General features: G+C 39.3%; 1 protein-coding gene across 1 annotated transcript; it reads right to left on the bottom strand.

Annotated features, from left to right (window-relative positions):
* Positions 1-12,758: 12,758 nt before the first annotated feature.
* LOC147630227 (phenylacetaldehyde reductase-like) lies at positions 12,759-15,043 on the bottom strand. The gene is made up of 5 exons (XM_086811872.1): positions 14,633-15,043; positions 14,346-14,512; positions 14,050-14,241; positions 13,602-13,930; positions 12,759-13,503 (listed from the first exon to the last, which is right to left on the bottom strand). The coding sequence occupies exons 1-5, from the start codon at positions 14,805-14,807 to the stop codon at positions 13,416-13,418; spliced, it is 951 nt and encodes a 316-aa protein (XP_086667998.1). The 5' UTR covers positions 14,808-15,043; the 3' UTR covers positions 12,759-13,415.
* Between the last annotated feature and the right edge of the window lie 1,779 nt (positions 15,044-16,822).

Genomic DNA, 16,822 nt, shown 5'->3' with positions numbered 1-16,822 from the left:
TAGTGATATTTAGGGAGCAAATCTACCCCTATACATAGCACACTCATTGTGCCAAGTGGTAGGATTGTCAGTTATGAGCATGCCTGGCTGAGTTCTCTATTGGTGTGCTTGTCTCTATGGTCGATTTTACAAACTACTCCTTCACACCTTTTCAGGAGATATAATATGAGTATTACTTCTTGGAGTAGGTAATGGTTATATTTCATATTATTTGTTTCACATTTGAGCTATATTACCTAGTTGATTTTTGTGACCTAAGCACCTCTCCCCCTAACCTCACCAAGTTATTATTATGGTCCACATTAGCTCTATCGACATACAGAGGCACATGTAGATGGGGTATTAATAAGTAGCATGTGCCATTATCTGGAAGTATCATTTTCGCGTCAGTGATGATTTCTCAAACGATGCAAATTTTGTCCAACATTGTTTCCATGATTATTTTTTACAAGATCGTGTGGTTACATGGCATCAGTAATGGGTTTGGTTGGATGGTTGTGGTGCACAATTCAAATTAGCACGAGTGTTCTATTAGCTCTACTAGTGGTACTTATAGTTCTCAAGAATCCGCATATTATCTAAATTCACTATAACATCTTAAAGAAAACAATTACCAAGACTTGTTTTTATGGGTTTATAAGTGACGTGTAATCCCATATCCTAGTGTGGTGATTTGGAGCTTCTTTGAGATTGGTCACAGGAAGGGTGAGCATGATAGTGCAGACACGTGTGTGAAATGCACTTTGAGACGTCATCAATTGGTGACAAGATGTTGAATGGTTCAAATATGTGTGCCACATGGTCGAGTGGTTTAGAGATGCATGCCATGTGGTCAAGTGGTGTTCCCAACATTTGTGTGTGAAAGCACAGCCTCATCCTATCCCAAGATGTCGATTCATTCTTTAGAGATGCATGCCACCTGGTTGAGTGGTTCATAGATGTGCACCATTTGGTCGAGTGGTGTTCCTTATGTGGGAGCACAACCTTATCCATCCTTCACGTGATGCTTGGATTGTCAAGAGATTCTCTTTGGTGTGTAGATGGTGACCTTATTGACCATAGAGACCCACATGATTGTGACACAGTACCATGCACCTTGGGCTTGGATTCCATTAGGAGCACGTGCATGGTGGCCCCCACAATTCATACATGATGTGGTTTGCATACTTTTGTGGAGCATGTATGGATTGTGATTAGTTAGATTGTGCCTCGAGAGAATGAGTAGATGCATGGATATAGATAGTAATGTCTTCTATGCATCCTTCACATCTAGTGTTTTGTTCGATGAGCACATTGGTCCTATGTTCATGGCTAACTATGATGAGCTAATATATTTTCTACAAGAGGGTGATTTATTTACCAATGAGGGCAATAGCGAGGGAGTAGACTACTATCTCATGAGTTGCACTAAGCTAAAGTACATCCTCAACCACTAAGATATGATGGATAATCATGTGTTTTCTTTTGATACCCACAACATAACTGTGGGGTAGGCCGATTCTACTAGAAGATCAGACATTTTTGGGGGTCTTGAGTTCCAACAGAGTGGCAGTGGGAGCTACATGTATTTCAGTACTCTCATCTAGTACTTGCGATCAAGCTCACTGTTGATCAAGTACATAGTAAAAACCACGAATCTCACCCGTGTTTTTGGCTTCGAGTAAATGACCATGAAAGCATTCTAGAGAATTTGAGAGCTAGATAGGGTGTTAATGACTAATCTCTATCATGATAGTAGGGATTCTACTTACCATTATAGTACTTCCTCCCTTGGTTTTTCCCTAAGAGGTCCACAATAATGGTCATTCCATTCCTCACAACTCACAAATTTCTCAACCTCTAAGTTAGCATCCATATCAATAGCATGATGGGTTCCCTGTCTATAACTCTTGAAGTCTGGAACTTGTGTGAGAAAAGATGGTGTTGGAGGATGATGATGAAAAATTTCTAAATGTATCGAGTGCAACAAAGTGAATGCATTGCCAATTCTTAATCTCTCCAAAAACCTACTAAACATTGCATCTATATCCTCATGTGTATGCTCCACCATTAAGAATCCCAAATGTATCGATTTGTAAACACCCCTTACAACTAGGAGAGGAAGGTATACAAATAAGTATCAATTTTGTTCTCTAAAGCACAATTATCTAGCTACAATAGTAAGTTCTTTGGCAATTTACAAAAACAAGAGACAACACTACCATCTCCATTTGAAGGGGTAGCTTTCATATTCCCCCTTGGTGATAGGATCTTTACCATCGTAAGTGTAATGGTATTCTAAAGAAACCCTTGAGTTCAATGTAGTAAGAAGTGAAACATTACTCCTTTGAACCCCAACAATACCTAGATCTCCAAGACCATGCATGTACATCCTCTCCAAGTTATGTAAGCAAAATGCAAGCGAGGCAATTGTGAGATTGGGGCTGGATGGCCAACCATTAAGGAGAAAATGTCCATAATGACCCTCGCTATGCCCGTGAGTCATCATTCCAATTAAGGACACTTGTAGTTTTCATGCTCTTGTACTATCTTTTGGACTCATTTGTAATCTAGGAAGGGTTGTCTTCTTTTTATCCGTCTTGTCATGAATGATGCACACCTTTTTTGTGGATCCATTTCTGAGTAACTGTGCCATGCATAGTATAAGTTCCTAAAACTTTGTTGGTGCACCATGTGTTGTTATCTTTCTTCCATGATCTTCTTCCACTCCAGTTTACACTTTGTGGCTTCTAGTCTAGCCTTGATTGCACTACATAGGTTGCACTTAGAGAACTCACTAGACTTGGTCAAGGACACATGCCAATAATCTATATTCCAAATCCTCCCAAACAAAGACTTGAATACATTTCCCTCATAGCCCAAAACCTTGTAGCGCAGCAAAAGCTCTAAACCTTGGATAACTTTAAATCTAGCACAAAAGTTCTAAACCTTGTATTTTCTATTGAAAACTAAAACTTAGAGAGAATAGTCAATTGACCTCAATTCAAATCGGATGGTTTGCATTGATAATTAAATTATTAATCTGAAAGAAACCAAATCTTGAAAGTGGAAATAGTCTAGAAAGTACTTGTGATTTTGTTTTTTTAAGAAGATTTTAGAGTAAATTGGTGTTGTAACCTCGACCGTAGTTGTCTCTTGTGTGCAATAATACATAGAATCCTCCAAGATGAAATTAGAGAGAAAAACAAAATTTCTAGTAGTAGTCAATGCTAATAAAAAGTGCTTGTTGTAATATGCTATTACATTAAAGATAACTTTTTATATTTTATGTCACTCAAAGATCTAGAGCGCTTCAACCAAGCTTTGAAGAATGTTAACCATTGTGGTTAACATACCTCCCTCCCTAATTTTGGTCCGTCCCCTTGGAACTAGCAAGAAAGTGTGTGGGGGCGATAATAGAGGGAGTAGGTGTGGACAAAGTCCTACCGCGATTTGGGTATTGGGGGGAATGGTGGAAAGCTTTATAACTTGTCTTAAAGGAGGTCTCCATCATGTATTCAAAGGTCTAGAGGTGCCAAGCAAGCATCCACTATGTGCGCTTGTAGTATCCAAAGAGTAGCCCAAAGAGTTGCTTGAGTGTGGGGCCTTTGTTGATGTCAAAGGCAAGGCCTTGGGATCCTTCATCATAGTGGTGATAAGTATGGAATTTTTCCAAGAGGGTGATGATTAAGTTGAAGAAGCATATGGTGGCGATGATGGCATGATCAGGCACCTGATCATACTTGGCAGTGTGAATATGTGCATCTAGGCAAGCATGCTTTCTTTAGTGTATGTAGTGCCAGAAGTGAGGGGGGTGAACTAAGGAAAGTTAAACTAAAGCTTTGGGTTCTTCTATAGTTCATTAGGTTTTGGAGGTAAAGGGTGTGGTGCCGAGTGAGGCATCAAGGAGTGTAGGTGGGCATGATGCTTGGTGTCAATGTAGAGGCAAAGGACATGAATGTCCATGCTGTTAGCAATGATCTTTGTCAATGGTGTTTGTTGTAGTTGGCGACCAAGCAAGGTGTAGATGGCCTATTAAAATTCCATGTGATCTAGAGGCTCACACACTATTTGAGGGGATTAAGGAGAGGATCAACCTCATCCTTTTCCTGTGAGGGTTGGGGAGGAATTTCACTAGTTTGACGGGTTGGGGGTAGGTAGTTTGACGGGTTGGGGGCCGTGGTGTGGAGGGGTTTTCGATGTAGAGGGTGTGGTGCCAAGTGAGGCATCAAGGAGTGTAGGTGGGCATGATGAAAAAGAAGGTTGTTCCTTGAGGAGTAGCGGCGGGCCTAATCCTAGATGGAGGAAGGAAGGTGGCGCGAGGGTGGTGTTGGTGAAGGGGGTGGTGAGGGAACATGAGGTAGGGAGAGAAATAGGGGAAGTGTAAGATTCCTCCCTCCAGCTTTTGAGGTGTGCAGGTGTAAGAACCTCCCCTTCTGATCTTCTAATTATTCCCCTCTTTGAAATAAAAGAAAGATTCTATTTTACCCTGTTTGGACTTGGAGAGAGAAAATGTCTAAAGAGAGGTAATCCAAAATTAAGATATTTTTGGATATAAAAATCCTCCTAGTGTCTAAAATGGTTTCTCTTGAAACAGAAATTCAAAAAGAACTTTCCAATGTGCAATTGGAATTAATTGAAAATAGGTAAAAAGGACCTTAGCCTAAGGGTCCAGATTTTCAAAATTTTTTTGATTATGGTCCAATAAAGGTTCCTATGGACCAATAAGATTAATCCAAATGTAGGGAGGAGATAAATTGAAGAATTAAAAGAAAAACCCCCAAAATAAGTAAATACTCACATTAGATGAAGAGTTGACTAAGGACAATGTTTATTAGTAAAAACCTATGAATATTACTAAAAAAATAAAATATTTTGGGTATAATGATTCAATTTTGACACCTTGGTAATAAGGAGAAGGGGTCTCTTCAAGGAGGCACCTATTTCACATGTGTGGTGGAGTTTTAAACTCAAAAATATTGTGATATTTTTATCTCTCCTCTCTCCTGGATCAACTCAAATCAAAAGGGAGCCAAATCTTGTCCAAATTCAGCCAAACTGAACCTAGAAATTTCTAGAAACTAGTTAGACTTGGTTAGAGGCCTCCCTCACCTATAAGTAGATCCTTAGTCCTTTGTAAAAAAATATGAGAACTATACCATGCCAGTATTATACTGAAATAATGATATTTTCTATTATCCTCTAAAAATCCTCTACAAATTGGAGAGATTGAAGTTTCTCTCTCTCTCTCTTCAATCTTCCTAGGAGTCTTCATCAACATACCAACCAATTGATTGGTTGGGGGCCTCTACATTGATTAAAGAATCAAGCAATCTAGGAGGTAAAGTGTGGTTTATGGTCTTTTTTTAAAGTCTCCAAATGTTTCTCTCTTCTCAACCCCTCTCAAGCTTGAGAAGCATTCAATTAAATGGCTTTTTAATACAATTGAAGTTCTTAATGAATTGTAGTGATAAAACACATAAATTTTCATTTATGCTTTAATTAAATTTTTTTTTAACCATGTCTCTCTCTCCCCCAAAGAATGGTCATATTGATGATAAAAGAGAAATTCCCATGACATTGGAATGCAAATAATTAAATGCAAAAAAGAGGAATTCCCATGGTATTTGAGATCCAAGAAATTAAATGGAAAGAAAAGGAAGTTTTAGTATAATTTAATTTATGGTTATTTATCAAAAGTGAAAATATGGATAGAATTGATTTCTATAAATCCCATGAATTCTTTTATTCAAAAGAGGAATATTGAATATAATTCAATTGAGGAATTGAGAAGGAATATAGAAATAGTCGTTCGAGAAAAGGAACCTTTAATTAGACCAAGCAATTGGTAGAAATTTAGAAAAAGTCCCATTATCGGTATCAAACTAGAAAACGCTACTAAATGGGAATAGCATGTGAAATGGATGTGGATGTGTATGTGAAAGAATGGATGTGGATGTGTACGTGGAAGAATGGATGTGGGTGTGTATGTGGAAGTATGGATGTGGGTGTGTATGTGAAAGAATGGATGTGGATGTGTATGGGTGAGATGTGATGTGATGTGAATCGAGATAAGAATGAATGAGATGAGATGTGAAATGAATGTGATGAGTTGTGATGTAAATTAAGATAGATGTGAATGAATGACATGTGATGTAAATGAATGAGGTGTGATGGGACGTGAATATGGGTAGATGCGAGTGGATGAGATGTGATGAGGATAAATGAGAAAAGATGTGATGAGATGAAAAATGATGTGATTGGATGAGAATAGGAATACATATGAATTGGATATGGATTAAGTATTGTGGACAGATGTGGAACAATGTGAAAGACGAGAGTTCATTATAGAAACTGTATTTTTGAACTGTTTTTAAATGACTGTTTTATGTCAAGAATGCTGGAGAAGCATTTTGACCGTCTTGTGAGAGAACGAGGTCGTGGAGACCTAATCTGATAAAGTTGCAACAGCTGACGGAGAGTCAACGGAGGACGTATCGCGTGTAACAAGGTTGACCAGCCTCGGTTCGATTAAAATGGTGAGCTTCCAGTACGGTGGATGAGGGACCAAGGAAGCGGTCTATGAGTGAAGCGCTAGGTCACCTGCGAAGGATCCTAGAGGGTGCTGACCATACGGTGCTCGGGCTCTGGGTCGCCGAAGATACCCACACGTGCATCGGGGAAGATATTGGAACAAGGAGTAAGAGTTGTTTTCTGAAACTTGGCATGGATCTGGTTGATTGACCTTGCTGGTCCTAAACGGATGAGTCCATGGCTCTTTTATATGGATCTGTTGGTTGATCTTGCTGATCTTCAACGGAGATTCATTAAGCTCTATGCATAGAGCTTAATCTATGCATGCATTAAGTTCTATACATGCATGCTTAATGCATAGTGCCGGGGTACGGTTTAGTTTAGGCTAGCGTGGCTTTATGCATAAGCCTCATGCATAGGCTTTATGCATAAGGCCTCATGCATGCTTTATGTATAAGCCTTATGCATAATGCTTTATGCATAAGGCTTCATGCATAGCTTTATGCATAAGACCTCATGCATGCTTTATGCATAAGCTTTAGCATAGCTTGCATAAGGCTTGCATATAGCGACAAAGATTTTGTATGTATGCATTACTAATACTTTCCTCACCCTTTTGTTGGTTTTGTAGGTCCTCTAATCCTCTCTTTCAACTTCACGAAAAAGAGATAAGTGCTTTTCTATCTTTCCTCTCTTTCCTCCATTATTATTGCACCCTTGGGTGCTAGGGATTTGTTTTGTAGGTTTACGCATAAGCTTTATACATAATCTTTATGCATAATGCTTTATACATAAGCCTCATGCATGCTTTATGCATAAGCCTCATGCATAGCTTTATGCATAAGACCTCATGCATGGCTTTATGCATAAGGCTCATGCATGCTTTATGCATAAGTCCTCATGCATAGTTTTATGCTTAAAGCCTCATGCTTAAGGCCTTATGCATAGTGCTTTATGTATAAGCCTTATATGCATAAGCTTTATGCATAAGGCCTCATGCATAAAGCATTATGCTTAAAGCTTTATTATGCACAAGGCCTTATGCATAAAGTATTATGCTTAAAGCTTTATGCATAAGGCCTCATGCATGCTTTATGCATAAGCTTTAGCATAGCTTACATAGCAGCGTAGTTTGCATAAGGCTTGCATAGTGGCATAGCTTGCATAAGCTTTTGTATGTATGCATTACTAATATTTTCCTCACCCTTTTGTTGGTTTTGTAGGTCCTCTAATACTCTCTTTCAACATCATGAAAAAGAGGTAAGTGCTTTCATATCTTTCCTCTCTTTCCTCTATTATTATTGCACCCTTGGGTGCTGGGGATTTGTTTTGTAGGTTTGCGCATAAGCTTTATGCATAATGCTTTATGAATAATGCTCATGCATGCTACAGTAGAGGAGATACATGGAATTACCTTCACGATGAAGGGATCATCTCCGACGAATAATACAATCGAGCAAGAAGAACACCAATACGACCAGAGAGCTATCTATGCAGAAAATGCAGTTGCATGTGTAGAAAATGCAACTGAACATCTGCATAGGCAGCTCTCTGAAAAAAGTTTTTAATTCCAGAGCGCATCTATAGGCACGTGCGTCTATACACGCATCTATAAGCGCATCTATAATGATATAGATGCGCTTATAGACGCGCCTATAGATGGACCTATAGACGCCTATCTGTAGACGCGATTTTAGATGCCTTTATAAACGCACCCGTAACATTTTAAACCACGTTGTCAAAACACGTCTATAAACGTGCCTATAGTCGCTTTGTAGTGAAAGCCACTCATGCTCTATCATCATGACTCTATGATTGCTATTGTGATTTGCCTTCGTGTGTCATGTATTGCATATCTTTTGCCGTATTTGCTCATGCCTTTGGCATTTTGAGACTTAGACCTCTACATCTTCACTCATCAACTTCTTGCTATCATGAGGCATCATATTCATAGCACTAGCTTCACAATTTGATGCCTAGTCATTTTTGGTATTTATTCGATGAGGAGGAGTATGTGCCAGATGGTCTAGAGGATCTACACACAATGATTTCATCACTTCATTGCGTGGTTACATCGGCACGGATGGTTTAGTTTTGTTCGTGTGGGATGATTCTTTTTTTGGTGGCTTGATTGCGTTTCCCACACTCTCGCTTCATCATGATTATGTTTCTGATGAGGACGTGGACTACACTGATATAGATGCTTTTGAGAATAATGATGATGTTCGTGATGACATAGCCATAAATGATTGTATGGGTGATGATGATGATCATGGTGATCATTCATGAGATACATTTGGTGAGTTATGACATGACAAGATTGGATCCTTGGAGGATGCATATCGAGCAGGCTTACACTTTCACCCGCTATTACAGTGGTGTTCACATGGTCCTTGATAGCTTCTATGACTCACCCCTAACATCAACTAGCCGTCATCTCATTGATTCTCATTTACTTAGCCTGACCCATTTATTGTATTATGTTGGGGATAATGAGAATGATGTTGTATTGTACACACATGATGACATTGATGTACCGCACATATGCACATATCATAGTGATATAAGTACACATGATGCCAATGACACATGCATATGATGATATATGTGATAGTGATGTGAGTCAAATCATGTGGGCATGATCTCGAGGGTAGGGATGACAGTGAGACCATACTGAGCATTGACATTTCTATGCCTATCATCTATTCCACAGATGATGTGGACACTAGTTGATGGTTATGACATTCTAGAGGATAGCATGCATTTTAGTGATATATCTATCAGCACACTTGAGGTTCATGAAACTCCGCACATGGGTGACGGAGACACCTATGAGTATAAACCTTAGTTCCTAGTGTTAGATGCATCAAACTATTCTTCTAGGATTTCTATTTGTGGAGATATCACTGATCTGACCACTAATCCTAGTATTCATAGCATTCATGGCAGTGTTCTTGTAGATAGAGTTCTTGTATTTGAGTAGTTAGGGATAGTGCATGAGAGTAGTGATGATTTTTTTAAGATTAGACCTCATAGGAGAGGTAGGATTATGCATATGGATCTAAAGAGCTTTATATTTGATTTAAAAATTTTCTTGGATCTAGTGATTAGAGAGGTTGACCGATCTTGGGATATAGGTTATACATGAATTCCATTGATAAACACAGACCATGATCATGATGATGACTTTAGAGATTGTGAGAATGACATGATCAGTGATTTAATGGATGATATGACTTTCATCTCATGTGCAGATACACTATCAGTATTATTCAGTGATGATGATGATTTAATGGATGATATGACTTTCATCTCATGTGCAGATACACTATCAGTATTATTCTGTGATGATGATGATGCTTATGGTGATGATGATGATGCTTATGGTGATCCTATTGATCATGCTTTTGTTTTGTAGGATCACACATCTGCAAAGGATTTCACACATGAGGGCATGTTACATATTTTGGATCAGTCCTATATGCACACATTGATACAATGGATCATGTCCCAGATGATTTGAGAGCTGTGCTATGTAGTGGATAATGGCATTGATTCACATGAGTTTTGCACAATGCCGACTTTGAGATGTGTTTCTTCGATGTCCATGATTGCCTGCATGACCCTAGTTTCTCTGGAGCCAAGACATTCATCTTCGAGCGCATCATATGCCACTTGGGATGTATGGTAGTTGATTACATGGCATACCATTCTAATGTACTTGTGACATCTCTTGGCCTTGATCTACATGGACCATTTAACATTCCAGTTAGGAGTTCCATGTTTTAGTCACGAGAATGGGTTTATGAGCTATCCCTTGAGCTTGATCTTTTCTTGAGCTTGATCTTTTATTTTGACCCCCAGGATCTATTCTCACATTAGATTTAAGGGTTCATGATATATACTTCATTTATCCATTTGACCCAAGAGAATGCATACCTAGCCTCGATAAGCATTGGCTTCTTGCACTATACTTTTAAACCTAGGGGGGGATATTCGGCTACTTTCACTATCGAGACAATGGTCTCTCACACTTTCCCTTCGATCCAGGTGGGACATTGCTTAGCTTCATCATCGCACGAGAGGATCTAATCCTCTTTCCATTTTTGACCTTGAGAGTCATTCTCTTCATGTTACGGTATTTGGGTCTTCCATGACAGTGCCCAAGTCATGATTTTTGGCTTTCATATAACCTTTTGTATATATTTAATTTTTGCATGACCACCCTTTGATTTTAAGGACAAAATCATTACAGGAAGGGATTGTAATGAAACAATAACTTTAGATTAGGTTTAAAACCTTGATCATGGGAACAAGTATAAAAAGGGACTCATCGACTACTATTGTATCTTTTAATATCTTTTGACATCTTTTGATATTGGTCATCTTAACTGTTGGAGCCTCATGGCTTTCATACTTTGGCTTGTGAAAGACTATTTCCATCCTTTTGGTGGCCCGAGTTAACTAACTTAGGCATCATGGCCATTGTATAAAATTATCCCTTAATCTTGTATTAATCCATAATGATTATCTTTAATCTCAACTTTATGATCGCTCCATTTCAAAGGGTTACTCCAAAGCATAGAACATTTCTTTTTGCAAACACATGAAGCTTCATTCTCTTATGAATATTGTTTATGAACATTAGTTATGTCCATGAGATCATGTTCGGCCACCAAATACTTTTTATAGAGAGTCATTAGGTGGACTCACATCCTGTTCATTGCACATGTATTTAGAGATGGTGGACCAATACATCATTAATTAGGACAAATATCTTACACATAATAAATGACACCATGGCCGTATCTTTCTTACACAAGAAGAGCTAAATTGTAACTCACACAATTAAACTTGAGCACAATGTAAATATGATTGCCCACCATCCATTGTATTTTTTAGAGATGGTGGACTACAAGCAATACATCATTAATTAGGACAAATATCTTACACATAATAAATAACACCATGGCCGTATCTTTCTTACGCAAGAAGAGCTAAATTATAACTCACACAATTAAACTTGAGCACAATGTAAATATGATTGCCCACCATCCATTGTATTTTTTAGAGATGGTGGACTACAAGCAATACATCATTAATTAGGACAAATATCTTACACATAATAAATGACACCATGGCCGTATCTTTCTTACACAAGAAGAGCTAAATTATAACTCACACAATTAAACTTGAGCATGTAAGAAATAGCTCATAAGGCCACATATTACTTTAAAGATATTTCAAAATTTTATGTTTAGCTTAAGGACTACTCCAAAGCATAGGACATTTCTTTTTACAAACACATAAAGCTTTATACTCTTATAAATATTATTTATAAACATTACTTATGTCCATGATGTCATGTTCGCCACTGAATACTTTCATAAGCTAGGCTCACATTGTGTTCATTGCACATACAAGTAACTTAGACACTAAAGGAGACTGGCACTTTGTTGATCCGAGGGATTATCTAATCGTAGGTGAGTCCAACCAAAGAGTACACACTCTACATTATAAGTGAGCACACCAAATGTGGCCGAAACCTATGGTCGCACCTCAAGAAGTTCGCATCAACCCCAAGCTCATGCCAATGAAAAGAAGAGGATCCAAGCATAAGTTTTTGTGCAAGCAAAGAGTACATCTACAACTACATTTTCACAAATGTGTGGTGATATATTTGTATGTCCAATTATGATAACGCTATGGATTTTGCATCATTATTAGAATAATTTTTTCATACCATGGAGATTATTAAAATGCACGATATGGAGATGGGATGCCCCCTCCTCCCCACAACCGCAAGGATGCTTTGGTTGACAAAATAGTGCAAGAACTCTCTAGCATGACAATGGTTTCACGAATAGGGTACGCTACGATTACAAAGGGTCGCATTTTGCACGGTTACAATGTTGCTAATTGGAAAAAAACCTTGATTTTATTTATTTATGCTTTCTAATGTTTCCACTTTAATATAACCCCAAAATAACTATCAACTAATTAATCAAATTTCTTTCTTCACTCATTGTGAGCTCTATTCGAGTATATAATATTCATAGATATGATAATATATATATATATATATATATATATATGGTGATTGATGCATCTATTAGATGAACATATAAAACATACAATCCCCTTTTTTGCAATATATTATATTACAAATAAATGGCATAACTCTGGACCTAAGGTCTCCTTTGCTATGTTTAGTCATCGAAACAAACGCAAATTTAAAGTACTAAAAAAACCATTCCACCAACGAAGACACACCTTTAAAATTTAAAGTAATATAAAAACCATTCCACCAAGGAAGACACACCTTTAAAAGACGACACGTCTACCAGTCTAGCACCATTACAATTGTGCCTGAAAATTTGCAACCTTGCCCTAGACTTCAAAATTAAAAGTCTTAGCTTTTTTTAAAGGACTATTAAGCAAAATTAGCTTTTATGGCCTTTAATTGCAAGTTTTTTTAAAAAAAACTTAAAGTGGTAACCTTCACCTGAAAGCTAAGATGGCTTTGATGCCCATTGCACCCTTAAAGTTTCAGGCCTAGAGGCACGTTTGAAGCCGTCAGACTCCAGAGGAAAAGACGCGGATCGGAATAAATGCAACCAACGACGAAGCGAACCGTACTGGTATTGTACAGAATGTTACAGTGCATCGCTGATCGCTCTAAAAGATAATTGAAAAGCCTACGTTAGTACGTTGGACGTCGGGAGGACCTCATATAAGTGTCTTTAAAGGGGCCTTCCAGCTTTAAATAGATGACTTAACAGGATTCAGGAACTACTAAAAAATGGGGACATGATCGGCAGGCGTCAACGTAGAGAACTGCTAAAAAATGGGGAAATGACCGGCAGGCATCAACGTAGACTGCTGAACTATCTCGCCATTAATTAATGGCTGCAGTTCGAAACGGAGAAGTTCATGCCCAAGTCCTTCAATTTCTCGTTAGACAAGACGCATGGATTGAAGGACTCCAATCTGCCCAAGGTGCCAAAATTTATGAGGACGATTATCAAAATCAATGAGCGAGATATGGAAGGGCAGGGCAACCAACATTAGGGGCTAAAAATGTTTACCTCGTCGAGACGACGGGGTGATTAGGATAGAGCCCTCTCGCAGCTTCAAGGATGTCGGTTTTGGTGAGCAACCTCTCGAAGCAGATATAGCGCCCGGCAGCTCGATCCGCTTCCAAGGCCAAGATGTGGGCGGCAGCCAGGTCATCCACGTGGACATAGGCAAAGATACCGCTCTGGTCCAGGGCCAGGGCACTGCTGGTTTTGGAGTAAGAGCTAGACTTGGGCCCAACCACTGTCGCAGGGTTCATCACCACCAGATGTAGACCCTTGTCTCTGGCCAGCGCCCACGCAGCTTTCTCAGCTAGGGTCTTGGAGACAGCAGACCACATCTGCAGCAACATGGATGATAAATTAGCAAGATTGGCTGCCGACTGTTAAGCCAAGCATGGACATCGACCAAAACCGCTGATACAGACATTGGATGGTCCAACAGTATTTTTGTAGTAACCTTCTCTTTCCTGCAGAAGTCCAAGTCGCTCCAATTCCTCTCGTCAAGCACCACTCCAGTAGAATAATACTGCTTATCCCATAGAATCGACGATACACAGGAGGTGAGGACGAGCTTTCTCACTGAAGACGCGTTTGCACACGCTTCCACCACGTTGAGCACAGCCCTCACCTCATTATCTATTATTTCCACCTACAAAACAGCATGTGCTCATGAGCACTTAATAGATCAACTGCCCACCTTATTATAAATCGACTAAGAAATTAAGCTACTATTTGACAAACAACAGTACTCACAGGGTAATCTCGCATGCCATTTATGTCATAATTAGGCGCTGGAACGTACAAGACACCGGTGCATCCCTCAAACAGCTCGGAAAGACTACAGTAATCCAGCAGATCCACCTTGGAACATTGCAACCGCTCCTGAGCCCCAGGAAGTGAGAGAAGAGGAGAAGTTTCTTCTGCAGTAAGATAAAGTGAACCCTACAATTGCATCACCTCACCTGAAAGGCGCTGTTTACACTGGGAATTAACTACCAACACCCTGAGGGACAATATTCAAATTAGTCAAGCGGATGCACCTGCAGAGAGAACAATGGTGGACTTGACACAGTAGCCCTGTTGTAGGAGCAGCCTCACAACCCAAGATCCAAGCAAGCTCCAGTTGCCTGTGACGCAAACCGATTCGTGATCTAGAGCAGTATCACGGCGGGTATACGTAGGCGGCGGGATGCTGATCTTGCGCAGGCCCATCATCTCTCTCTCTCTCTCTCTCTCTCTCTCTCTCGATGACCACAAAATGGAAGGTGGGCAGAACCTGGAAAGCTTCTGCAGGAGAAAGACAATCGAAACAGCTCCCCTGAGACAGGCTGGGCCAGAGGCTCTATAGACTTGTGGTCTGTTCAAAAGCCAACTGCACCGTAAATAATGTGGGGGTCTATTCCTATACGGGCACACTTCCAGCTCGTGGGCACTGGGTAGCTGCGGAGCAGGCAAGATCCAGGAGCCAGCATTTAATGGAGAGAGAGCGAGACAGAAAAGCAGTTGAGCATTGAGATTCTACCGGCCACTTTAGCGATATACCGCATCGGCACCTGCTGCACACCAGCTGTGTCAAAAATAACAGTGGCGTAAGCGGTCTGCACTGGAACTGTACCACGTGCACGTGGATGATTATCCTGCGTCCACGCTAAAGCCAGCTAGGTCTATTTGGGCGTGATTTGGCAATCCAATCTCCATGTGTTGTCCCTTCAATCTTTGCCTGCTTTCCTCGTTGGGCACGCATATAATGATCCACAATCCGACTACCCTCTCTCTCTCTCTCTCTCGCTCTCTCTCTCAATCATCACGTCTCTCCATCTCTCCTAGAGAGAGAAACGCTCTACATGATTTTGGCTGCTTCCGTCATGTGCCATTATTATTTTGCTCTCCTCCTAGGCTTCCACATCCGATTACACATAATTTCGTTTCGGTTCGTTCCTTTCCTCCAAACCTTCCCCAACTGAAACTACTTCAAGAATCGAATTTCAAACGACAATCTCCATACAAATAATTATTCATATGCCATCTTGTCTCACAGTAATCGAACCCTTCCTTTGATAGTCATATTTTTTTGTAAGGATGAAATTAAATTTAAAAGGGGGGAAAATCTACAAGAAACTTTTTTAGTGATTAGCTTGATTGAGAGTCATAATTTTACCAGGAGGACATTATATGTGACATATTGTGTATTATACAACGTAAAAACTATATTTGTTTAAGTATGTAAGAGGTTGCAACTATCTATATCTGAGATGTCGAAAAGAATATACTTAATATTAATATACAACGTAAAAAGTATATTTGTTTAAGTATATAAGAATATATTAATATTAATGCGTTGTTCGTATAAACACTTTCATGATCCTTCGTAAAATAAAAACACACCAATGGTGGTAGAACAAAAAATATTATGGCTTTCGTGTGTTTGGAAGTCGATATGAAAGAGGTAGCAATGTGCAAAAATAACTCATGGCATAACGCGTGCAAGGTTACCCATAACAGTTTATAGGTGGTAAAGCATCAAAGATAAATTGTGTTCAAAGACAAGGCCTCATTCTGTCAATGTGCTTTTTGTAGAGGACACACTAGTGTGGGGTAGAAATAAAAGCTCATTTCAATGAGACCCAATATCTCTCTATTGTATGTAGCTACTAACCTAGCATCTATATGAGACATCATGGTGGCCAAATTGTCAAAAGAGCTAAGGTACCACAATTGTGAAGCAGAAGCAAAAGCAAAAGTTTGGGAATTTTGGTGAGGTGCCATTAGTATACATGAATACCTTTTTAATATTCTGACCACTTGGAAGTGGGCACACCAATTTCCAAGGCTTCATGAAGCTCACCAATGTGATCGATTTACGAACTTTCTTACATCAATGATTTGGGAGGTCACATGCATATGTGTACATGAACTATGCATTTATGTGCTTGAGTACCCAATGGCACACATGCAATTTTTTAAAGAAGGATACAAATGTGAAAGAGCTTAACATAAGAGTGTTTTGGATGATAGCTAGAGCCTAGAGAACATTAAACAAAAAGGACATCTTCAAATGAGACTATAAAATTAATTAAGGTAAGAAGCCATTTGTAAACATTTCTACCAAGGTAGAACAAGCACCAAGTATGAGGCACTCAAGACAACCACCTACTTATAAAGAAACCTAATGAGACTACAATGTCTCAACTATCTCTACCTACCCATTGAAAGCTCATGCAACTATAACT

This window comes from Cibotium barometz, chromosome 17 (genome assembly GCF_041138505.1).
Source record: "Cibotium barometz isolate CiBa-2024 chromosome 17, ASM4113850v1, whole genome shotgun sequence".
Taxonomy (NCBI): Eukaryota; Viridiplantae; Streptophyta; class Polypodiopsida; order Cyatheales; family Cibotiaceae; genus Cibotium; species Cibotium barometz.
Note: the sequence above shows the minus strand (reverse complement) of the source record. Positions and strands in the feature narration are given on the sequence as shown.